Source organism: Canis lupus, chromosome 32 (genome assembly GCF_003254725.2).
Source record: "Canis lupus dingo isolate Sandy chromosome 32, ASM325472v2, whole genome shotgun sequence".
Taxonomy (NCBI): Eukaryota; Metazoa; Chordata; class Mammalia; order Carnivora; family Canidae; genus Canis; species Canis lupus.
In genome coordinates this window covers 26,933,663-26,959,850 of record NC_064274.1, presented here as the reverse complement: position 1 = coordinate 26,959,850, position 26,188 = coordinate 26,933,663, and the positions used below count along the sequence as shown (strand labels likewise).

Sequence of the window (26,188 nt, the reverse complement as noted above, 5' to 3'; positions counted from 1 at the left end):
AACATGTTATTTGTTTACAAAGTAAGTTTCCAGATCAGCAATTTCAAACGATTCAATCTAGTATCTTCAGAAGTTTAGTTCTATCTTTCTAGGAATCTCATTTTTAACTACTGTAATGACAAAGCATGGTGTTAGATAAAAACCTGATGTTAGGGAATTATTGGCTATTCATTTTTTTTCCATATGTTACTCCTTTCTCAGTGAACAGCAAATAAAAACTCAGTTTCATAAAATTTTTAATTCATTTTAAATACAAAGCATAGTCTCTACAATTTGCTCTTACTTAAGCAAGCCATGTTTTATGGTAATAGTTTGAATATACAACATTATTTATTTCCTATCCTTAGCAGTTCTCCTTGCTACCCAATTTTCTAGCTACCTCGAAGAGATAATTGTGGGCATATTATCTCAAACACAGATTGGGATGAATAATAACCATACTGTTGTTAACTACAAATGAAAATTTCAGAGTGGGAAACGAAATGATTCAAATTGACCAATATGTTAAATGTCCAATCTAAATCAAGATATTCCACAATAGTTTCAATGGCCCCTCTTGTCATTATAATTACAGGATTAGGAAAAAGTTATTAATATTTTAACTCTTGCAAATCCAGTTTCTGCTTTATGTCCAGTAATACACAAGGAGATTTTTCTTAATGATAATGTTCTTTGGTGTGGAGTGTATTTTGCATGTGGATAAAAAGTTATAATTTGTTACCCTAGTCAGGAAATAAATATAATTACAGGGATGATTTGATTACACATTTTTAACGTCCTTCATTAGTTCTTTATTTTTAAAGAAAAATTCTTTTTGAGATGTATTTATTTGAGAGAGGGCATGCATGTGAGCAGGTGAGTGGGGGGAAGGGCAGAGGGAGAAAATCTTCAAGCAGAATCTGTGTTGAGCGTGGAGACCAAGAGCTGGATCCCACAATCCATGAGATTATGACCCGAGCCGAAACCAAGAATCAAGAGGCCTAACCAACTGAGCCACCAGGTACCTCATTAGTTCTTTAAAGAAAAGAAAAAAAAAAAAAAAAAGGCTAAAATAAAAACTCCATTTAGAAGTCCCCTTGGAGTTATCTACTCTGCTGTTTTTACTGATGTCACTTCTGTCACTGGTCTTTAGTTTTTTAATTAATAGACTTTATTTGAAAAAAAATAGACTTTATTTGAGGGGACAATTTTAAGTTTACAAAAAAATTTGAACAGATAGTACAGAGTTCCCATATTTCTCCATTCCTCTGTGTGTAACTTACCATATTTGACATCTTGCCTTAATGTGTCACATCTGATACAATTGTTCAGTCAGTATTGATACATTATTATTAACTAAGGTCTATTAACTAAGTTTACATTAGGGCAGCCCCAGTGGCTTAGGGGCAGCCCCAGTGGCTTAGCTGTTCAGCGCCGCCTTCGGCCTGGAGCCTGCTTCTTCCTCTGTCTCTCTCACTCTCTCTCTGTGTCTAATAAATAAATTTTTAAAAAATCTTAAAAAAAAAAAAACTAAGTATACATTAGGGTTCGCTCTTTGTTTTGAGCAGTTCTGTGGGTTTTGACAAGTGAATAATGAATAATGTCATGTATTTACCACTACAGTATTCTACAAAACAAGTTTTACCACCCTAAATATCTGCTATGCTGCAACTATAAATTCCTTCTCAGTCTCCCCACCCCACTCTACCCTGGCAATCAGTGATTTTTTTTTTTTTTTTTTTTTTACTGTTTTTATAGCTTTGCCTTTTCCAGAATGTCATATAATTGGAATCATAGAGTATGTTGGCTTTTCAGACTTTTTCCTCCATGTCTGCATATAGCTTGATAGCCCATTACTTTTCATCACTAAATAACATCTCAAGTTTTGGAATTTTGAAAGGTAAAAAATATTTTTTAAAAGACAATCTCTTTCTAAATAAAAATCTACCAAGTGTAAAATTTTAACTGAGTTTATTTTTTTTAAGATTTTTTTATTATTTATTCATGATAGTCATAGAGAGAGGAGAGAGAGGCAGAGACACAGGCAGGAGAAGCGGGCTCCATGCCGGGAGCCTGACATGGGACTTGATCTCGGGACTCTGGGATCGTGCCCTGGGCCAAAGGCAGGCGCTAAACTGCTGAGCCACCCAGGGATCCTTAACTGAGTTTAAAACAAGAAGGCAGACTAACTGGAATATAAGGCTAATGCTTTTTAAAATTTCAGATGAAGTGCCAAAATTTTTCATGCATTCTGTCTGGAAGTTTGTAATATCTCTGAGTTCCTACCATGTGCTGAAATAATATTATTTGTACTTCACAATGCTCCCAAGAATTAAGTATTTTTATCCCTATTTTATTATTGAGAAAAAAAGAGGCAGAAAAATGGGTTTGGCCAGAGCTATACAACTTGTAAGTAACTGAATTGAAATTTAAACCCAGATCATACTGCCTCCCAGGTTAATGCTCTTTCCAGTATGTCATTATTATTATATCACTTTCTAAGTAAATACCTTAAATGCCACTAGACCAAGAGCTAGACCATGGGAGCAAGGCTTCATACTCATATCCTAAATTCATTCCCACCCCTTTTAAACCAGAACCTTCAAAGTTTGAAACCTTTTCAATTAAGAATGACAAAATGTACACATGTCTATCCCTACTCCCTTCTGAAACATCATTAAAGACAAACATTAAGGGAATGAAAAAAATATAATCCTAAGAACAAAGAGAATGTAAGAAAAGTATGAGTAAACAAGAAACACCAACAAAAAATTTAGAAGATAGAACACAATTACATAAATAATAACTCACTTAATAAAAAGTAAAGACAACTGAAACCTTCCTGTAAAGGAGAATACTAGCCAGAAGCAAGCCAATTCTTGATGCAGAGCACCAAAAAGCCTCAGGAATTGGAAGTGGAATGAAAATGAGACGGAAAAAAAAACAAAACAAAACAAAAAAATGAGAAGAATTAATTCAATGTATGCATAAGGAGTAGTTTCATTCTCCCATTCCTGTAGATCTTTGCACCCATCTTGCTAGCCAAGTGTCTACTCTTCTGCCACCTAGGAGAACACTGGAAGATAGGAGGAAGATTTAGAGTATATGGACCTGAAGCCTAAGCAATGTAGAGAAGTGGCCCTCTCTAAGAAGATTAAATTACATTACAAAATTAGACCACTAGAAGAACACCGAGAATGAGTAAAGAGATCATAACAAATTACAAAACAGAAAAATAACATATTTTAATTATTAATGTCAGATGCCTCTATATTTTTCCTTCCTTTTTGCTTCATATTAATTGATGATCTCTTCATATGACAATAATTGTACATAGTTTCTATACAAAAAAAATAGATAATCAGTGTGTCCACTGGCAGTGTTGGTTGAAACTTGTTTTTTATTATGGATCGTGAGAATGCATAAAACATGACTTAACACAGGTAATACCCTCTGTTGTGATGCTACAGGTTTCTTTCTTATAAAAAGAGAAATGCTATTTTGTGAAATGCCTATCAAAAAAGAAAAAAGTTAATGATGCACTTATAACTGTATATGTAACATTATCAAGTATATTTTAATTTTTATTTATTTATGATAGTCACAGAGAGAGAGAGAGAGAGAGGCAGAGACATAGGCAGAGGGAGAAGCAGGCTTCATGCACTGGGAGCCTGATGTGGGATTCGATCCCGGGTCTCCAGGATCGTGCCCTGGGCCAAAGGCAGGCGCTAAACCGCTGCGCCACCCAGGGATCCCCTCTGCTTAACAGTATTATGTCTTTAAAGTTTGGAAGAATTTTTAAGTCTGATTTTTGGCTGTGTTTATTTCAACCGTTTCTTCTATCCATAAACTTCTGGTGCTGGGATACATCATATTGCTTTACAACCTCTGCTCCTGTATGGTGGGTGACGGGAGTATTTCTAGAGCAATAACTTTACTATGCTGTTAAACATAAACAAAGCCAGATACTAGTTAAAGTGGTAAAGACAGATTTTATCAGTGATATACTGTTAAAATAGAGGAGAGTTCAGGGGCACCTGGGTGGCTCAGTAGTTGAGCATCTGCCTTCGGCTCAGGTCATGATCGGGGTCTTGGGATCAAGTTCCACATGGGGCTCCCCATAGGGAGCCTTCTTCTCCCTCTGCCTATGTCTCTGCCTCTCTCTGTGTGTCTCTCATGAATAAATAAATCTTAAAAAACAAAAACAGATATTAGAAAAAAGGTTCAGCATGAACTAAACAATTTGTACAGAGGTGACTGGCCATTTTAAAGAGAAAATGAGGATATATGGGGACTAGGGATGAGGAGGGGCTCAAAAGATTCAGGGAAATGAAAAATTACAATATGTGAAGGAGGACCGTGTGAAATGTATCCAAGATTTGCTAACTGGAACTTACTGAAATTGGGGTTAGCCAGATAGAGACTTACTCCCTGGAGAGGTAAAATGTCCCCAGGAGAAATATTTTACTTAGGCCTCTTCTAACAAATGACTGTGTCTCCAAGCTAGCCAATAGTGGATCTACCAGTCACCAATACCTGCCCACATATACAGAACTTCCAATCTGAGTTTTTAGTGCTATGCTTTAAAATATGTAGAGTCCTAGATCATCAAACCTCTAAAGAAAACCTCCAACTAAAAAACACAGACCGGTACAAACAGAATAAAGGAATATCCTCAGAAAGGTAATTATGAGAAGATACAGCAACTATGACAAATCAGATTTAAGTAACAAAGAACAAAAAAGATTTACTGGAAATTAAAAATGATGTGGAAATGCAGTGAGCTTTCTAAAAAAAAGAGTTAGTTGATAAAGTTTAGGAAATCTCTCAGAGAATAAAACAAAAATACAAATGGAAAGTAAGAAGAAAAGGCAAAATTATTAGAAAACTAATTCAGGATGTTCAAGATTTTTTTAAATGAAAAGGAAAAAACAATTATTGCAGATATTAAACAAGAACTTTCTCTGTTAAGTGAAAGATTACAAAAGGACCATTAAGTACCTAGCATAATGAAATGATACATATTTACATATATTATTATGAAATTTCAAAGCACCAGAGATCCTAAAAGTTTACAGAAAAGGGGAAAATCACATACAAATAATTTCCATTCAGAATCATATCAGACTTCTCAGAAGACAAGGGAGCACTATTTTGCATAACTCTGAAGGGAAAAAATTCAACCCTAAAATGCCATGCCTATTCCAACTATCAGTCAAGGGCAGAATAAATATATTAAAAGATATAGAAGATTTCAGAATAATTTGTCTCTTATGCACCCTTTCATAGAAGCTGCTGGAAAATGCATTCCACCAAAATGATGGAGTAAATCAAGAAAGAGTAAATAATATCTTGTCTCTGAAATTAGGGATCAAATATAGGGGAGAGCCGGAGGGAATTAGATGATAGTAAAGAGAAGTGCCGGGACAACAGCTGTTAACTAGGTCTTGGAAGCAGTTCATACCTATTAGAGCAAAAGAACAGAAATCTTCAGGAGAGATGTATTTTCCACCTATTCTGGCCCAAATGAAATATGAGATGTGTTTTATTATTTTGGAAATAGTTTAGTCTTTCTGAGAGATATGATAGTAATGGATGAGGATAAAGAAAACAGGATTTAGAGAAGCTCTTTCAGAGTCACAAAGTTCTTCATGGAGCCTGGAATCAAACCTAGGAAACCATAATCCAGGGTACATGCTTCATTCACAATGCATTAATCAGAATTATAATGTAAAATAAAAAACAGTAGTACCCTAGGATAAGAGATTACTTATTAAGAATAATTGCATATTTTGATGTACAGTTTTGCACAGTTTGCATAATATTTTGGTTATGATAAAGGACTTTGGAAGGATTTTGAGATGGAAAGGAGACATGGGTCAAGTGAATGGAGAATAGGATATCTGCCAGTACTAATAATCAGGGTGGAATTAGGGTGGATGCCAGTAAATTCTCAAGATTCAATATAAACCTTTTATGGTATTGGTAGGGTGTTTTGGAAGTAGATACCACTGACTTTTCCATTGCTAGTGATTTAATGACTGAACTACAACCTCTGATCTGGATCATTGACTTGAATTCAAGCTTTTACAGGGTGACAGATGTGTCAGACTGATTTGAGCACTGTAGATGTAAAACCTATGTCTGAAATTCTTTGGAGATTAACAGTGTTAAATGGATCAACTTTTTAAAAAAATTACAGGGTTTTTTCTCTTTAGCTTGAAATTTTTATCTTAACCATATTATCTGGAATTTTTCTAAAATGAATTGAGCGTATCTCTTTCTTAAGTGGAGTAGAGAACCTATCTTGAACTTTGATTTTTCTTCTGATTGGTGTCTGTGTGCTTCTCTTTGTGAAGTATCAGGTTGATAATGTTACAGAGCTTCTTTAAAATACATTTCACTATATTTACCATTGCTCAAATAAAAAGACTCATGTCTCAAAACATGTTTAACTGTTTGAGGTTTTTTTATTATGTATTTTGTGTTAGGAAGAGGGTGATGAAATCTGACCTCTTTGTGTAGCCATGGAAGTGACCAACTGTGAAGCTGGCAAACATCACTAATAACAGATAAAGGAATGCTTAATTGAGTAACTGGTCTTTCCGGGCCTCCTGGCCGTACACCAAATCTAAATGAATTGAGAAATAAAAGATGCCTTATAACCCTTTAGAAACCTCAGACATTCTATTCAAAATAATGCATTTACCATATTAAATCATGTAGCTTCCTTATGTTTTAGTTTCTTCATCTTCAACAGAAATGAGGAGGATTACAATATCTGTCTAGAAGAATCATTGTGTAATGCCTGGATGGCTCAGCGGTTGAGCACCTGCCTTTGGCCCAGGGTGTGATCCTGGAGTCCTGGGATCAAGTCTCACATTGGGCTCCCTGCATGGAGCCTGTTTCTCTCTCTGCCTATGTCTCTGCCTCTCTCTCTCTTTCTCTCATAAATAAATAAACAAAATCTTTAAAAAAAATACAAAACTCATTTTAAGAATTATATGTTTTAAGCAAAAGTATAAAATGCCTCTCATATAATAGATGCTCAATAAGTGTTCATTTATCTTTTCCGAGTGTTTTCCTCCTCATAAAAGTAGGTAATCATGAATGCAGCATCCACAGAATTGACTTAAATGCATATATCTTTTTTTCCTTATATATAAGTTCCTTGTTTCAAAAGAGAAATAGGGAACTCATCCCTTTGTAATTTAAAATATGAAGTATTTTTTCCATTGTTTACCTGAACTGACACACTTGGACCTTTGCAAAGAAAATGAGAATATCTGCCATTTACTAGTGTTAGGAATATAGGTAGGGAAAAGCTAGTCCACACTAAACTCCTTCATCCTAGTCAACTTCTTGAATTTCTACTGCCTTTCTGGGATCTGTCCACTTTTTCCATATAGGAACAGCTTATCTCCATCAGGAATATTGACCTCCTGAAGAGCTACAGTATCATCAAAACACACAAACAATAATGTGAAAGTGTAATAACCTTCCTATATATATTAGCTCTGTATCAAAGATGCATAAATTTCAAATCTGAGAAAGAAAAGGAAATCTTTGAAAATGTTTTTTTTAACCATTTTAACCAAGTGCATGTAATTTTTCTATATGTGAAACTTCACTTACACCTTTCTTCATTTAACTCAGGAAATTATTTTAAAAATTGAAAATTAAAAAATAAAAATAAAAATAAATAAAAAATAAAAATTGAAAATTGAGGAGCACCTGGGTGGCTCAGAGGTTGAGCATCTGCCTTTCTCTTCAGGTCATGATCCCAGCGTCCTGGGATCAAGTTGCCCAGCAGGCTTTCTGCTGGAAAACTGCTTCTCCCTCTGTCTATGTCTCTGCCTCTCTCTCTGTGTCTCTCATGAATAAATAAATAAAATCTTTTTTAAAAATTGAGAATTAAATGAGAAGTAATCAGAGAGGGAGACAAACTATGAGAGAATCTTAACTATAGGAAACAAACAGGGTTGCTGGAGAGGATGTGGATGGAGTAATTAGGGGATGGGCATTAAAGAGGGCGTGTATGTGATGAGCACTGGGTTTTGTATGCAACCGATGAATTATCGAACTCTACATCTGAAACTAATGATGTACTAAATGTTGGCTAATTGAATTTAAATAAAAAATAAAAATAAATAAAAATTGAGAGTTGATATTTTAATAAATTTTGCTCTGCTTATTTTATATCTCCTTTAATAGGTGAAAATAAAACTTTTAGTATACTTTATTAGAAGTCATAGTGAGCTGAATCTTTTACCTGCCCACTCCCAAACTCTAGCCTTCCCCTCCCCAACCTCTGTTTTACTTTGAAAAAGTGAAAATATTATCAGAGTAAATCAGTCTCACCATAGTAGTCCATATATGCTGATTCATATCTACATTATATTTTCACTGACATCTTTTCTAACTAGGTTATCATCTTAGCCATATTGGATATATGCATTTAGGAAAGAGTGTGATTTTTACATGAACATAGCAATTCAAACTCTAAATGTTTGCTTTTTTAAAAAAAATTTCTATCTAGAAATCGACATTGAACGCTGTGTGCGAGAATCAATCAACCTGTTCTGTTGGACTCCTAAAAGTGCTACTTACAGACAGCATGCTCAACCTCCAAAGCCAACTTCTGATAGCAATGGTATCAGAAGTTCGACACCTTTTTTCTCCACTGAGTGTCCAGATCCTCCAAAAACAGATTTGGTATGTATGTGCAGATTTAAGTTACAAATTCTGAAGGAAGATGGATGTTAAAAATGTAGTGTAGCATGATTATTGTTCATAATAATGTTATCACTTATGTCCTCTTAGCATAGCTATTTTCTAATATGATTGTATTTATGCAGCTTTCAGAAAACCTTGATGTCTGTCCATTTAGTTTTACAGTTAAGATTATATTATACAGTTAAGATTATATATATTGAGATTATATTATATTATTACAGTTAAGATATATTCCCTCAGGTAGCAAGTTTCACATTTTGTCTATGTAATCACAGTATCTCAGCTTATTCTATACTAAAAGAATTACAGAAGCAAAGGAAGAATTATAAAAATAGAGAAAGACAGGGGCGCCTGGGTGGGTCAGTCAGTTATGTGTCTGCCTTCAGCTCAGGTCATGATTTGTAGGTTGTGGGATTGAGCCCCACTTAGGACTGCTGGGGAGAAGGGGAATCTGCTTTTCCCTTTGCCCTTCTTCCTGCTCCTGCACTTGCTCTCTCCGCCCCGCCCCCACAATAAATAAATAAATGAATGGAGACAGAGGTCTTAGTATATAAGAATAAGAATGTATACTTACTGAGCACTGATTGACAAAAAAAAATTGCATTTTTAAAAACTTGTCAGGTTTTTCAACATTATTGTTCTTATTTGGCTTTATAAATATGGTTGACTAAGGTTTCAGTTATAATAATTCATATATTTCAAACATTCCAATATTACCACAATATCTTAATTATTTCCATGAAGTTGAATTTCAATTAACATATATAGAGAACTTTTTAGATACCCTAATAAATTTAATAGGATAGGCTCTAATTGTAAAAAGGAACATTTTTTTTTTTTTTAAAAAAAGGAACATTTTAATGATAAAACATTTTCAAATTTTCTTTCATGTATGTTAAACAATAGAATATGCTGCTAGATATTTTTGGAACTAAATGTTTTTGCAAGAACTTGCAATTTTCACCCCTTTGCTCTTTCTGTAATTTTTCATGTTCCCAAAATAGGAGAGCATCCTTGTTTTCACATTATCCCATCATGATCAAATTGTATTTATTAAAGATAAACATGACTGTGTAGTTGAATACAAAGTAGTTTTAGTAATTACAGTCCTTGCTTCCAGAAATATAGATGATAAAGAGGAAAGCAGCTACATGAAAAATTATGGTAAGATATTTCAAACATCATAAGAGATAAAATTAGAATAAGAACCTACACTAGCAAATAAATATTTGCCTTACAGTTTTCCAAAAGTAGATGAAGCCACCCAAGGAGAAATAAATTCTCGAACACTGGAAGTGTTCCAGGTGATATTACCACCTAATGGATTTTGGTACAGGAATTCACTTACCAGCAAAGGATTGTTCTAGATGACCTATAAGATAGCTTGAAATTGGGGCACCTGGTGGTTCAGTTGATTAATAAGCATCTGCCTTCAGCTCAGGTCATGATCTTGGGGGTCCTAGGATTGAGCCCTGGGTCAGGCTCCCAGCTCAGCAGGGAATTTGCCTCACCCTCCTCCCCTTCCCCTACTCATTCGCACTCTCTGTCTCAAATAAATAAATAAAATCTAAAAAATAATAGTATAGCTTGACACTCTGAAATTTAATGATTCTATATAAAAACTTATTTATACTTTTCTTTTTTTCAAATTGTAAAGTATCATCACAACAGAAACGCATTAATTCTTAACTTCATACTAGAGAGCTATCCTTTGGCAGATGAGCAGTTTTTAGCAAACTTTAATGGCATTTAATGAAGGGAAACCTGAGTAATTATAAAAATTAGTAAGATAACACTGAGTTGGGAGTTGGAAAAATTAAGTAAAAATAAAAGTATAAGAGAATTAATATATCTAAATACTTGGTGTTTCCTTTAAAAAATGCTAGTTTTTAAATGTAGACCCATCATTTAATCCTCATTAAGAACCTATAATGAAGTATGATTATCTCTGTTTTATAATGGGAGCATGAAACTAAACTCAGAAAGAGATTAATAGTTTATATAGCTAGTACATAGTAACACCAGATCTTTAAGACATCACAGGACGTGGTTTTTTTTTGTTTTGTTTTCAATGACTTGAACTATATACAATTTGCATACCATGAATTTCACCCTTTTCAAGTGTAAAATTCAGTGGATTTTAGAATATTCATAAAATTGTGCAACTATCACTACTAATTCCAGAATATTTTCGATATCCCAAAAGAAACTGTATCCATGCTGAGTCACTCCCCACCTCTCTCAATCTTTTGCAGATACTAACCTTTATATCCCTATGGATTTACCTATTCTAAATATCTCATAAAAATGGAATCATACAATAACATGGCCTTTTGTTTAACATATGTTTTCAAAACCTACACATGTGTCAGTACTTCATTTCTTTTTATGGCTGAATAATATTACATTGTGTGGATTTACTACATTTTATTTATCAATTCATCAGTTAATGGACATTCGATTTATTTCTACTTGTTAGCTATTATGAATAATACTGCTACAAACATTCATATGTAAGTATTTCATTATTTGTTTTCACTTCTTTTAAATATATACTTAATAGATATCCTGGGTAATAGGCTAACTCTATGTTTAACTTTTTGAAGAACTGCAAAACTGTTCTACCAACCGCCTGCACTATATTACATTACTCTTAGCAATGTATGAAGGTTCCAGTTTCTCCACATCCTACCAATACCTATTTTATCATAGCCATCTTAGTGAGTATGAAGTGGTATGTCATTGTGCTTTTGATTAGCATTTCCCTAATCATGTTTCACATTTCATGTATTAACCATTTGTATGTCTTCTTTGGAGAAATGTCTATTTAAATCCTTTGCCCATTTTTTTAAATAATAAATTTATTTTTTATTGGTGTTCAATTTGCCAACATACAGAATAACACCCAGTCCTCATCCAGTCAAGTGGCCCCCTCAGTGCCCGTCACCCATTCACCCACACCCCCTGCCCTCCTCCCCTTCCACCACCCCTAGTTCGTTTCCCAGAGTTAGGAGTCTTCATGTTCTGTCTCCCTTTCTGATATTTCCTACCCATTTCTTCTCCCTTCCCTTCTATTCCCTTTCACTATTATTTATATTCCCCAAATGAATGAGACCATATAATGTTTGTCCTTCTCCGATTGACTTATTTCACTCAGCATAATATCCTACAGTTCCATCCACGTTGAAGCAAATGGTGGGTATTTGTCATTTCTAATGGCTGAGTAATATTTCCATTGTATACATAAACCACATCTTCTTTATCCATTCATCTTTCGATGGACTTACTTACTCAGCATAATACCCTCCAGTTCCATCCACATCAAAGCTCAGGAACATGGCTCTGAGGGGCACTGACCACCTGCTGTGTTTCACTCTGTGAACTATCTCAACATCCAAGAGCCTATTGCCTCCCAGCTCTGTGGCAAGTCCAAATGGCTCCACCTACAAAATCCAAACATTCCTCCCTATCTAGTCCAAGCCACCATCATCATGTCTTGCCTGGGCGACTACAGCGGCCTCCTGTTGGGCCACCTGCTTCCACTCTGAAGGAGCACTTTTTATGAGATTTTTATTCTGCCATTCTCACTGATCCCAATCATATCCTATGCTGTTTGTCCTCTGCATTCTAATTCTTGAGTGAAACAAAATGGTTGAGAGATCATTGATTTTTCAAGATCAGAAAAGGGGGCACCTGAGTGACTCAGTCAGTTAAGTGTCTGTCTTTGGCTTAGGTCATGATTCCAGGGTCCTGGAATTGAGTCCTTCATTGTCACTCCTTTCTCCCTCTTCTCCCCACTCATGCTGTCTCTCACTATCTTTGTCTCTCTCTCTCAATATCTCTCTCTCTCTCTCTCTCAAGTAAATAAAATCTAAAAGATAAAAATAAAAGGAAAGGAATATTAACAGTTCAGAAAATATGAGACTTTCATTTTGTGATGAAGTAAAATTTTACTAAGAAAAGTTGCTTTTTATTTTAAACTTGAGGAAGTGGTTTTAAATCCCTACCCCTACACCCTCCAGGAAATGAGATTTTTTTTGTTTAAATGGTCTAATAGTTTGAATGTGACTAAACCCAAATTGCTTTTTGTATTCCTAATGATGGTAAGTCATTTGCTAAATCTTTGTCATGCAAAACAAACTTTTATATGTACTCTTAAATCAGATATTTTATCCCCAACAACAATAGTAAGAATGAAGAGAAAATACACTACATTATTTACATGAAATGTTCCTATCTGAAGAATACTCAAGTATTAGTTCATTTTTCTTTAGAATTTATTTTATTCCTTTTTATATGTTTCAACCATAAAGAAAAATATAGTGAATGACGTAAAGACCAATACATTATTTTTTCAGTATTATGTTTGAATACATATTACCAAAACAGACACCCTTGTAGTTGCTGGGGATATAACCATGGGGTAAAAAAAGTACCTGCTTCCATAGAATTTGCATTTTATGGAGGATTTACAGACAACAAGAAAAAATAAACATTTGATATGTTACTTGGGAATAGGTTCCACTGAAAAAAGTAAAGAATAATAAGGAAGATAGAGAATGCCAAAGAGGAGGAGTTGGGATAACATTAAAGAAGCATTGTTATTTTATATGAGGGACTCAAAGAAGGTCTAGCTGATAAGACATTTAAGAAGAGAAGGGAGTGAGAGGGTAAGTTGCATAGATTTCTTGAAGAAAAATGTTCCATTTTGCAGGTGCAAAGATGGTGGCATACTTTGTAGGGCAAAAGTAAGGAGACTATGTATAGAATGGAATGAGTGAAGAGGAGAATAGAAAGTGACAAACTTAGAAAGATATCAATGGATAAGATCTTGTGTAACCCTTAAGGCTTTGACTTTATGCCAAATAAGATGAGTAGCTGTTGTAAGATTTTGAGCAGAATGGTGACATGATCTGACTTACATATGAAAGGATTATTTTGACCACTGCATGGAAAGGAGACTATAGAAAGACAAAGGCAAAATAGAGACCAAGGAGAAAGTACAGTGGTTAGGACCCGAGGGTCTAACATTGGAGATGATGAGAAGTAAATATATTTGAAAACAAATCTAAGATTTCTGCTGCCTGAATGTGAGGTATAAAAGAGAGAAGAATCAAGGAGGACTCCAAAGTTTTTGTCCTCGGCTAGAAGGATGGTTTCTTGGTGTTTTCATTTACTGATTAAGGAAGACCATAGGAGTAGGTTGGAAGGTAGAAAATTATTTGAACATACGGATTTAGCAATTATTAATTGTCCATAACAAAAAATAAATATATTATTAGTTTTATGCATAATATCTTTTATGCTTTTATGCTTTCTAGTTGATTATTACTGGCATAATAGAAAGATTATTATTTATTTTAGATTCATTTTATAGCTAGCAAACTTGTTTGATTTTCTGGTTTTGTTTTGTTTTTAAGACTTACTTATTTATTCATGAGAGCTACAGAGAGAGAGGCAGAGACAAAGGCAGAGGGAGAAGCAGCCTCCCTGCAGGGAACCTGATGCAGGACTCAATCCCAGAACCCCCAGGATCATGACCTGAGCCAAAGACACTCAACCACTGAGCCACCCAGGCACCCCTGATTTTCTGTTTTTAAGAGATTTTATTTTATAGAACAGTTTTAGGTTCACACCAAAATTTTGCTTATACTCCCTGCCTCCACACATGCATAGTCTCCCCCATTATCAACATCCTCCACTGAGTAGTACATTTGTTACCACTGATAAAACTACATTGACAATTATTATCATTCAAAGTCCATAGTTTACATTAGAATTTACTCTTGGTGGTATACATTATATGGGTGTGAACAAATATATAATGACATGTATGCATCATTATAGCATAGGGTAGTTCCAATTCCCTAAAAATTTACTGTTACACCTGTTCATTCTGCCCTCTCTCCCAAACACTAGGAACACAGATCTTTTTACTATTTCCATAACTTTTCCTTTTCCAGAATGTCATAGATTGGAATCATACAGTGACTGACATATCATTTGGTAATATGCATTTAAGTTTCCTCTGTGTCTTTACATGTCTTGATAGCTCCATTTTTTTTGTGCTGAATAACGGTTCATTGTCTGGATGTACCAGTTTTTTAACCATTCACCTACTGAAGAACATCTTAGTTCTCCTAAAGTTTAGCAATTATAAATAAAGCTTCATTAAAATCCATGTGCAATTTTTGTGTAGACAAAGCATTTCAACTGCTTTGAGTAAATACCAAGTATTTTGGAATTGATTTTCTTTTTTTTTATAATAAATTTATTTTTATTGGTGTTCAATTTGCCAACATACAGAATAACACCCAGTGCTCATCCTGTCAAGTGCCCCCCTCAGTGCCCGTCACCCATTCACCCACACCCCCCGCCCTCCACCCCTTCCACCACCCCTAGTTCGTTTCCCAGAGTTAGGAGTCTTCATGTTCTGTCTCCCTTTCTGATATTTCCTACCCATTTCTTCTCCCTTCCCTTCTATTCCCTTTCACTATTATTTATATTCCCCAAATGAATGAGACCATATAATGTTTGTCCTTCTCCGATTGACTTATTTCACTCAGCATAATACCCTCCAGTTCCATCCATGTTGAAGCAAATGGTGGGTATTTGTCATTTCTAATGGCTGAGTAATATTTCCATTGTATACATAAACCACATCTTCTTTATCCATTCATCTTTTGATGGACACCAATGCTCCTTCCACAGTTTGGCTATTGTGGACATTGCTGCTATAAACATCGGGGTGCAGGTGTCCCGGCGTTTCATTGCATCTGCATCTTTGGGGTAAATCCCCAGCAGTGCAATGGCTGGGTTGTAGGGCAGGTCTATTTTTAACTCTTTGAGGAACCTCCACACAGTTTTCCAGAGTGGCTGCACCAGTTCACATTCCCACCAACAGTGTAAGAGGGTTCCCTTTTCTCCACATCCTCTCCAACATTTGTGGTTTCCTGCCTTGTTAATTTGCCCCATTCTCACTGGTGTGAGGTGGTATCTCATTGTGGTTTTGATTCGTATTTCCCTGATGGCAAGCGATGCAGAGCATTTTCTCATGTGCGTGTTGGCCATGTCTGTCTTCTCTGAGATTTCTGTTCATGTCTTTTGCCCACTTCATGATTGGATTGTTTGTTTCTTTGGTGTTGAGTTTAATAAGTTCTTTATAGATCTTGGAAAGTGATTTTCTTTTTAAATCTAGTAGATTGTGGATTCTCTTGGATATTTACAAAGCTAATTAAATCATATAAATATATATATATATAATATCTTTCTAGGTACTATTTTTATGATTACGTTTTTGGGGTTTTTGTCTTATTGCATTGGAGAAGACCTCTGGTATAAAGTAAACTAGAAGTGATGAGAGTGGATAGATTTGCTTTTACCTAAATTTAATGAAAATTCTTATAATTTCACCACTAAGTTTGATGTTTTTGATAAATACTCTATTTGGGTGGTGGATTTATTTTATACAGAAATTTTTCCCTTTTTCTCTTAGTAGAGTGATTATCATGAGTGTTGAATTTTATCAAATGCTATTCAACTGGTAAGGATTGATTAGGATCACCCATTTTTCTCCTTTAATACAACAATGTGTGGGGCACCTAGGTGACTCAGTGGTTGAGCAGCTGCCTTTGGCTCAGGTCGTGATCCAGAAGCCATGGAATTGAGTCTTTCATCAGGCTCCCCACTGGGAGCCTGCTTCTCCTTCTGCCTGTCTCTGTCTTTTTCTCTGTATCTATCATGAATAAATAAATAAAATCTTTTTTTAAAAAAATAATGTGTAACATTATTTATTAAAATTTCTGATATTAAATGGTCTTTGCATTCCTGAGATAGACTCTACTAGGTCACTACAAAAAAAGAAATACTGACTATATTTTATTTGCTAGTATTTCCTTATAGTGAATTTCTACATCTATATTCATATGTGAAATAAATTTAAAATTTTTTTGTCTGTCCTTGTCAGTCTTTACTCTTAAGATTATATTTCTCTGTGGCACTTGGGTGGTTCAATCACTTAAGCATCTGCTTTTGGCTCAGGTCATGATCCCAGGGTACTAGTTCTCCCTCTCTCTCTGCATCTCCCCCCACTTGTGTGCTCACACACACTGTCTCTCGAATAAATAAATAAAATCTTTTTTAAAAAAGACAATATTTCTTTTTCCCTTTTTCTACTGTCCAGTTTGTATAAGAGGAATTATCTGTTTCATATAGATTGAGTAAAACCTGTCTCTAAAACCATCTGAGCCTATTGTCTTTTAAATAGGGAGATACTTGATTATTCCTTCTTCTTGAGTCAATTTATGTTACCTTATGGGTTTCTTAAAATTATCCATTTAAATGCCAAACTTATCAGAATTATTTTTTAAAGTGTCTATTTTGTTGGATTTTTATATTTATATAATTCTTTTTTCAAAATATTTTTAATTTTTTTCTACATTTTATCTGAAATTTTGTCACCCTTTTCTTTCCTTCTGCTTATTTGAAGTGTTCTTGTTCAGATGTTTAATGTAATAGAAAGTAGATACAAAAAGATAATGTATGCATGTCTATAAAAGCATATTCATTAAATTAAGGATAATCATAATTCAGATTTTATGCTATATAACTATGTCAAATTCTAAACAGGTAAAAAATAGCTTTTTAAAACTGAAACATAAACTGCACTCTGACTAGTAGAATGGAAGCTTGAAAATAACTATGAGAGGAAAATTCTAATTAACATTAATTTATACATGCATCTATCATATTTATTCCCTGAAGTAGACCCATTGTAGTAGAAAAAGCATGAGCTTGGCTGTTAGATGGACTTGGTTTTAAATTTCACCCTGGTCCTTTGGTTTTATAATCTTAAAATCTTATAATCCAGTTTCCTGTCTGAAAAAGTGAACATAATTATAATAATTCCCACCTTGCAAAATTATTTTAGGAGTGATATACGTAAAATAGTTCAGTGTCTAATATGTAATAAGCACTCAAAAACAGTAACAATTATTATTACATATTTACTAATTAGAGATTAAATGTTTCAACTTTGAAAACTACCCAAGAATTTTATGACCATCTTTTTTATCTAAATAATGTGTACAAAAGATGCTCTGATATTCCATTTCCACTCAGCTATGCTAGCTTTATTTCTATAACTTTACATTTAGAAATCACTACAGATACTAAGGGGAGAGAGGGAGGCTGGCTCTCCAAAAAAGGAATCTTTCTGGCAGTTTTACCTCAGTAATTTCAGTTTAAGATTTCACTTTGACCTTTACTTCTTAGTTTTAATACTATTTTGATCTGGAAACTACTAAAGAATTGCCAAAAGAATTATTTCATCTAGTGCCAATGTCTTTCCCATCAACTTTTCCTTAAATAGCTAAGATTGCTTCACAATTCTGACCACAGGTTATTAATTTAAAAAAAATATAGGTAGACAGATTTATGTGTAAAAATACGTATATTTATATGTGTGTACATATATTTATATGTACACCTTTATATATATCTTACCTTATTTGCCTTTATACAAATATATATAAATATAAATGTGTAAATATATAAATACAAATATATAAATATATATGCAATATATATTTGTATAAATGTATATATAAAGGTATGTAACTGACAAATAGAATGAAATGGATTTATTGAAACTGAATATATTTTGAAATTCCTACTTATAAGAGATAAATGAACTAGTCGGTTGATAATAGATTAGTGACGTTATTTTGAAAATTAGTTTAAGCTATAGGGAATTAGGATGGGGAGAGGAATGAAAAATCACACACTCAAGAGAACATTTAAGGTTGGGAAAATAAATACTCATGATTAAATTAATAATTTTCCATATTGGGGGAAATTTTGTGGTGCAAGCTATGACAATTGATCTCAACATTTATTTTCTCTTTTAGTAGAGGTACAATATATGTATAGTGATTTTCAATTTGTAACAAAACTTCTGTCTCTCACCACCAAAGTTTCTTTGGGGTATATAAGTAATTTATATAATTATGAATATCCTTTACCAACCTTACCTTTCCTTCCTATCCTTCCTATCCTTTCCCCAATTTACTTTTTAAAATTTCATTTTTTAGTTGTTCTTTGGCCTCTATTTTCAGTATGTCCATGCTCGAAAATGTACACCCAAGGGAGAGTGAAGCATGGTTGAGCCAAGCTGAGTGGTTTTTTTTTTTTTTTCTTTTTCTTATTCTGAGATGAATTCTTTGCCAAGGCTCTGCTTTGTGTGTGTGTGTATATATATATTTTTTTCAAATAAATGTTTAAGCATTAAGTGGAATAATTGGAAGGGAAATGGGCATTATAACTTAGTGCTTTGACTATAAGATTTGGGGAAGGTAGGAAATTCTTAGAATTGTTCAGTTGAGATATTTGGCCATGCCTCATTATCACTATTGAATTGTTGATGAATATATTTAAAAAAGAAAAAAAAACTGCTGCTGATTCAATCTCAGTATTAGCTTTAAAAAGCAATAGGATTGCATGTGCAATTTTCAGCTCCTCAAGAAATTTATAGACATATTAAAGAAAAAGTATATCAGAGACATTAGATCTCTTGAATCCAATGGAACTATTGTGAATGTGAGTGACTATGTGCTTTTATCATTAAATTTGTTGTTCTCTGGTTACATACACTTTTTTGTTAGATGTAGATTATTTTTGAAAGTACATAGCATCACCACAGTGAAAGCTACTACATTGTATTTTTGCTACTGTCTTCCATCATCTCTTTGAGATTCAAAATATCATAGAATAAGTTAGCAGCTTTTACAAAATATACCCAAGTTCAGTTCTTCTATGTCTTCATATTACTACCACCTACATGTAATGAAAAGACATTCTTATTGTTATCTGTATAGTACTTACTTACTGGACAGATGTTATTTTTAAGATATTGTTATACATCTGTACTCAGAAATAAATCTATTTAAGTGATCATGATACTTTCACCAAAAGAAAAAAAAAAAAAAAAAAGATGACAGTTTTAGGCCACAGGTAAATTTCAGTATATTTTATGAAGTGGAAATAATTCAGATGACATTCCTCAGATCATTATTTAGTCAAATTGGAAAGTAATAAAAATAACTAAATAACTTCTTACTACTTAGAAATTAAAAACTAACTAAAAAAAATTAAACAACTTCTTAATTCTTCAGATAAGGAAGAAATTCCAAATGAAAATTCTAGAGTATCTAGAAAATAATATGAGAACCCCATATATCAGAACATATGGGATACAGCTAAAGTGGACATTTGTCTTAACACATAATGCCTTACACATAATAGATATTTCGTGATTGTCCTTATCAACTCATTTAAATGAGCCTTTGAAATATAGGGTTTATGTAAGTAAATGACATCAAAAATTCATTTTTCATTATCATGAACAATCTCAATACTCTCCCAATAAAAGGTGTATGGAAAATAAAAATAATATTGCATATTTATCTAATTTTGTTTTACTTATTCTTTCTAATGCATACTGAACTTTGGTAAAGAGCCCATTCACTGGAATAGGTCACATTTCCTCTGCTAACAAGAGAATTTGCAATATGTGGAGTTCTACTGTTAATGTTCTGGTATATTAAGTATATAGGCCAAGATTTTACTATAATACACACCTTATAACTTTATGGATATTAAGTTCTTAAGAGATTGAAGAAGCAGGGTAGTTGTAATTATACACAATAAAATAAAGGAGTTCTTAAATACACAGACCTGAAATTATATCTTTAATAATTTAATGTAGTTATTCTAATCTGCATCTAGCCATCTTTTGCTTTGAATGTACCTTTCTTGAATTCTATAGTCTAAGCCTATCAGAAATCCTTTCTCCTTGTTGGTTATATCATCATATTATGTATGCAAGTTGTATTTAATTTTTATTACACTTATTTAATGATGAGTTTTGCCATTTCAAAAATATGTTCTACTCTGTCATAAATATCATAGGGAAAAACATATAACTTCATATTAATAAAATGAAGCTCTATAAGTTGCTGAAGAGGAGTGAAGATCAAAAGAAAGGGCAGAGCCAAGGAGACATATCCTTGTACTCTGAACTTCAGCTGACTTTATTGGGTCTGTATTTTAAGTAATTTTGACCCCTTATTCTGAGAAGAATGGTGTTAGTGGAAGCTCTTAGTCTTTGGCAAGAAATGCCTTAGTTGAGAGGACAACAATTCCACTAGCAAGATTTCTGAAGTCTGCTAATGTTGAAACAAAATCTTGATATGAACAGTCATTCCTAAGCAGAGCTAATCATCAGAGAATTTCTTTGATCTCTCTCTAAACTAAGTCAGGTTTTTATTTCTGTTAGTCAAAGAGTGAACTCCTCCAAGTTGGACGGAGCTGATGAGAACTTGTTTCTGAAGTTAAGGAAGTGAACAATATTGGTCAGAATCTGACACTTCATCAAAAACTGTTTGGGTTAAAATTACCTGCAAAAGCCATATCATTATATTAAAGAAAGTGAAGTTTAATGGATAAAGGTTTACTATTTTTGAAATCTATGCTGTTATTCCTCAGTATTTAGTAGTATAGCTGATTATTTTCTTTACATATAATTAATCTTTTTATCATTTATAAAAGTCTGTCATTATATTTTAATCCATTCACCATAATCAGGAGTTTACCAGATTATTTCGTTATTATTCAATTAGCTATTTATACCTGAGAGCTGAATTAAAATTCCCAGGCAAATTCTTAAATTCTTGGTGATAAATATCCTCGCATCCTTAAAAAAGGAATAAATGATTGCAAGATTATTACATTTTGTCTCAATTCCAGGCATGTAGATCTAAAGATAGAGAATATCACATTCTATAATAGTTTTTTTAAATTTACATGACTAAATTACTCCATTATGTACACACACACACAAGGAGCGTATGTATCTTATTCTCTATCATATCTATCTTATTCTTTTTTTTATTTCATTTATTTGAAAGAGAAAGCTTGGGTGTGGGAGGGGAAGGGCCAGAGGGAGAAACAGGCTCCCCACTGAGGAGGGAACCCACTAATGAGGGACTCAATCCCAGGACCCCAGGATCATGATCTGAGCTGAAGGCAGATGCTTAACCAACCGAGCAACCCAGGCACCCCAACACCTATCATTCTTACGCTCACTTCACTTTGTGCTCTACTTTCTCCATCCCCCTAACAAAAGTCACAAATTATTTTTTAGACAAGCTTGCCATCATCTCTTACCTGTTTTCCTAACAATAACTTCCTGCTGCATCCATTCATGTTCCTCTCTATTCTTCAGACTTCAACCAGCAAAATCTTGTTACTTTTTTTTTAAATTTCTTTTACTCAAAGCAACAGCAGTTCATCATCTCACACTTCTGGAGGCTAAATATCCAAAATTGAGATGTTGGTAGAGCCATGTACTCTCTGATGGATAAACAGGTGAATCCTTCTTTGCCTCTTCTAGCTTCTGGTATCTGCCAATAAGCCTTGATGTTCCTTGGCTTGTAAATGCATCATTCCAGCCACATAGCCATCTTCTCCCTCATCAGCTTCCCTCTGAATGTCTGTCAGTGTATCCACATTTTTCATTTCCCTTTTGAAAGATTCTAGCCATATTGGATTCTGGCCCACATTCAACATAATCTTTTTTTGGGGGGTAGGGAGGTACAATAAAAATAGTTTATATTTTGTTCAGGAAGTCAGAATCTAATATAAACATTTATCATAAATGTTCAAATTATTTTCTGTCCTTACATCAAAATCACACTGCCTTGATAAATTGAAACTTTGTGTTGAATACTACTATATGGCAATATAAGTCCTTCAACTATTTTCTTCCTCTTCCAGATCGTCTTGTATGTTGGCTGTTTTACATTCTTTTTTTTTATTTTTTTACTTTTCAAAAATTTATTTTTATTTAAATTCAATTAACCAACATATATTATTAGTAATCTTTTATAACCAAAATTCTTATCAAGACTCGTCTCATTATTATTATGATAAAATTCAAATTTCTTAACATTATCTATGAGGCCCTGCATGATCTTTCCCTTGCCTACCTTACTTACTAAGTTCTTCCGTAGGTGTCTTTCCCTCATATTTTTCTATGCTTTAGATTTCTCCCAGTTTTAGGAATACCTCACACATACTTCTACCTTAAGGAAAGAATCATTTTATCTCTGGACTCCCTGGGCCTAATTCAGTGCCTGAGAAATAGTGTGTTCTCAACACATGTGTATTTAGTTGAATTAATTACCAAAACTAAGGTTATACCAGTTAGCTCTCAGCTGAACAAAGCTCTCTATTGCTTAGTCACAGCTCCTTATTCATCAGACATGCTACCTAATTTTCCTCCATAGAATGCATTGTACTTATAATTACATATTTATGTATTATATGCTTATCTCTTATTTTCCACTGTATCTTCAATGCCTATTATACTCGGCATATCAATAAATAGTAATCAGTATTTTTGAATGAATTAACAAAAGATTAATTCAAATTAACCAGTGTCTTACTCTCTTTCCTGTAAGACAAGATATCTGAAGAATGGTCTCCAAAATCTTCTATAATACTTATTGAAAATATGTATTTGAGACTTCACAAACATCTTATTTCTACTAAATCAATTCTCCAAAAGTTGGCTCCTGGAATCTATGTTTTTACTAAGGCCTTTGGGTGATTCTTAACATGATATGTGCATAATATTTTCTCATGACTTTGCAGGTAAACAGAAATATTCATTCAAACTGGGAAAAAACTTCAATGATAAGACATTCATATTTATGGTGATGGTGTTATTTTTTGTATTGATCCTTTGTATATTTTTTATACTAATCTACTTGTGTTCTAGTTATTTATGTCTAACCTCTTTTGGCAAGTTACCTTTCATGAACTACAACCATTAGGTGATGTTTTCACTACTGTTTTCACTAAGGTGATGTTTTCACTATTGTTTTCACAACCATCAGGTGATGTTTTCACTACTCAGCAATCTCAGCCTACTGACTCTCTGAGCCTCTTTTTTTTTGTCTTGACTGCTTTCAAAATCTCTCTGACTCCTCCCCCCCTTCTTGTCCTGCTTTTGAAAGAAGTTCCTAATCAGAGGTACTGACCTACAACAGTGGAATTTCAAAGGCCATTCGTGTGGGAAAAAAATAGAAATTCATCCAGGACTCAAAAAACTTATGTTCCCTAATACTTTCTGGTATTTTCTTTCTTGAGGTCAGTAAAAGGAAACCCTATTAAATCAACTCAGAAAGTGTGTCATGTTTGAAGTAATAATTACAGGGTATCAAGACATGCTCACGTATGAGCATAAACACAGAAATGGTTGTCCTATAACATGGACAGCATCAGGAATTGAAAATGACAAAATATCCCCCCCCTAAAAACTGAAAAATATGAACAGTTTTTCTTCAACAAAAGAAATGTAAAGAAGCAAGAGAAAGGTTGGAGGGGATAAAAATCAAGATCAAATGTAAAGATTTTTTTAAAAACTTTTATTTTACTCTTCTATTTTCTTTTTCATTTTAAGAGACTTCTGATTAACTTTTATTCATTCAGCAAACATTTATTGAGCATCTAGTACAGCCCGAGCACTTGATAGTTTAATTTACTAAGGGATTTGCAGTTACAGAGAAGTTTTCACAGTCCTTATTTCCTAGTAGTGTTTATTGCATCTTTTCAAAATAGTTTACTGATTGAGGGTGCATGCAGAAAGGTGGCTGAGAACACATCAGTTCAGATGAAGGGAAAGAATATCAGCAGTGCCCCAGCCTTGCCCCCATTACAAACATGTTGTTAGTTTTCCAGTCTCAAGTATATTTAAGACAAGCTAAAGTTCAGAGTTAACAAGATTATTATCATTTTATAGAAACTTTCTTTCCCACAGTATATCAGTTACAAATTTGGGGTGTAATTTAATTCAGCAAACCAGAAAACTATTTTGGCAGATGACAATAATATATCAGGTAGGGATAAAAACATGTTATTAGATTGTTTGGAAGGGTAAACTGAACCAAATTGTCAAATCCTTTGTGGAATGAAACAGAATCAATAAATAGATGTCACAAAATGACTCAAGGATAATTCTTTATTTCCAGGTCAAGAAACTAAATTAGTGATGCATTATTATCATTGTTTTTTTCTTGGTAACCCTTCATATTTTTCTCAGTTAAAAAAAAAAAATCTAATTTCACTGTTCTCTGAAGCTTGAAACATTTACATGTTATTTATCTTGTCACTCTATTCTTAAACATTTACTATTATCCTTTTTCTGTAAAGTTATCCTAGGAAGTCAAAATTCATAGTTACATATTAAAGATATTTGTTTCCTCTGAATATAGAAATCCATGGGTTTCCTCATCCTAAATCATCAAATTAATAAATTCTACTTCTCTGAATATGGAGATCTCAGTACGCACAAGCCAGTTCTGAATAGAGCAGTGCCCTGTAAACAAAGCAAGTGAAACAAGAACAGAAAAAATTTCCATAGCCAGATAAAAAAATCACATAATGACTGAAGGAGCACTAAGAGATTTCTAGAGTGTACTATATTAAAGAAGATTGGAGAGCCAGTGGGCAGGGTAGTGTTCTTGAGAAGGACAAGAGATATCTAGAAGTTTTGAATAGGAGAGTATTGGGGTGGATTTCTTGATGGGAAGCACGAAAGTAAATATGAATTATTGTCACCTTTCATGAAAATAACAATTGTCATGATATAGAGTATTCTACTTAAGATTGGCCCATGCTTGCACCTGATTGGATCTGAAACAATGGCACACTTCCCTACAGACATCAGAACGATGCTTTGATGCAGCATTAACATATCCACATTGCAGTTGCTCGGAAAGTATGCTGGTGACAGTATTTATTCCTTTGCAACCAGATTTAATTCAGTATTGATTTGAGACAGCTCTTGTAGCAATGTTTTTCCACCAGTAAGTCTATAGAATATATTTTCTCCATGAAGAGTGATGGGCACAGATACCACAATTCCAACTTGCTAATGAATATCTGGGGTCTTGCACTGAGGTCTTCCTTATGCAACCTCAAAGTTCAGGGATGTCATTTCATGTATCAGTGACATTCCATGGCATTTAAAGAGAAATGGATTCTGGCACAATTCTGTCGAAAGGCTAGCAACAACAGACCCCATTATTATATACAGGATTCAGTGAGTCTAATCATTTTCACAATGCCAAAGTATCAATGTCCTTGTTTTTTTCCAGCCTTTCTTCCAGGATATCCTATAAAATATGCAAAATAAATAAACAAGCCATATTAGAAATCAATCTACTAAAAATTCAGTTTGTTAACCTGATTTATACAGATGCTAACACAGAATTTAACAAAGATGCATAATGCAAAAGAAAAGGCAGCTTTTATCTGCAGCGTTCTCACATCTGCTAGAGAATCATTGCTAAAGGTTATTTCTTTCTTCATTCCCCCTCCCCGCAAAGCCAAAATGAGCAACTAGAAACCC

The 26,188-nt window shown here is 33.7% G+C and overlaps 1 protein-coding gene and 1 long non-coding RNA gene across 10 annotated transcripts in view; one reads left to right on the top strand and one right to left on the bottom strand.

The window, feature by feature from the left end:
- TBCK (TBC1 domain containing kinase) overlaps positions 1-26,188 on the top strand; it is a 222,567-nt gene that overhangs the window by 141,163 nt on the left and 55,216 nt on the right. For all 7 annotated transcript variants that reach the window (XR_003143720.3, XM_025465822.3, XM_035709619.2 and 4 more), the window contains one exon: positions 8,519-8,694. Coding sequence is in view for 6 of the 7 variants with exons in the window: in XM_025465822.3 (XP_025321607.1) it covers positions 8,519-8,694 (176 nt within the window). In the remaining variant the exon portion in view is untranslated. The remainder of the gene's footprint in view (positions 1-8,518; positions 8,695-26,188) is intronic.
- LOC112671602 (uncharacterized) overlaps positions 25,559-26,188 on the bottom strand; it is a 54,008-nt gene continuing 53,378 nt past the window's right edge. For all 3 annotated transcript variants that reach the window (XR_007407836.1, XR_003143721.3, XR_007407835.1), the window contains one exon: positions 25,559-25,952. This is a non-coding gene — a long non-coding RNA (uncharacterized LOC112671602). The remainder of the gene's footprint in view (positions 25,953-26,188) is intronic.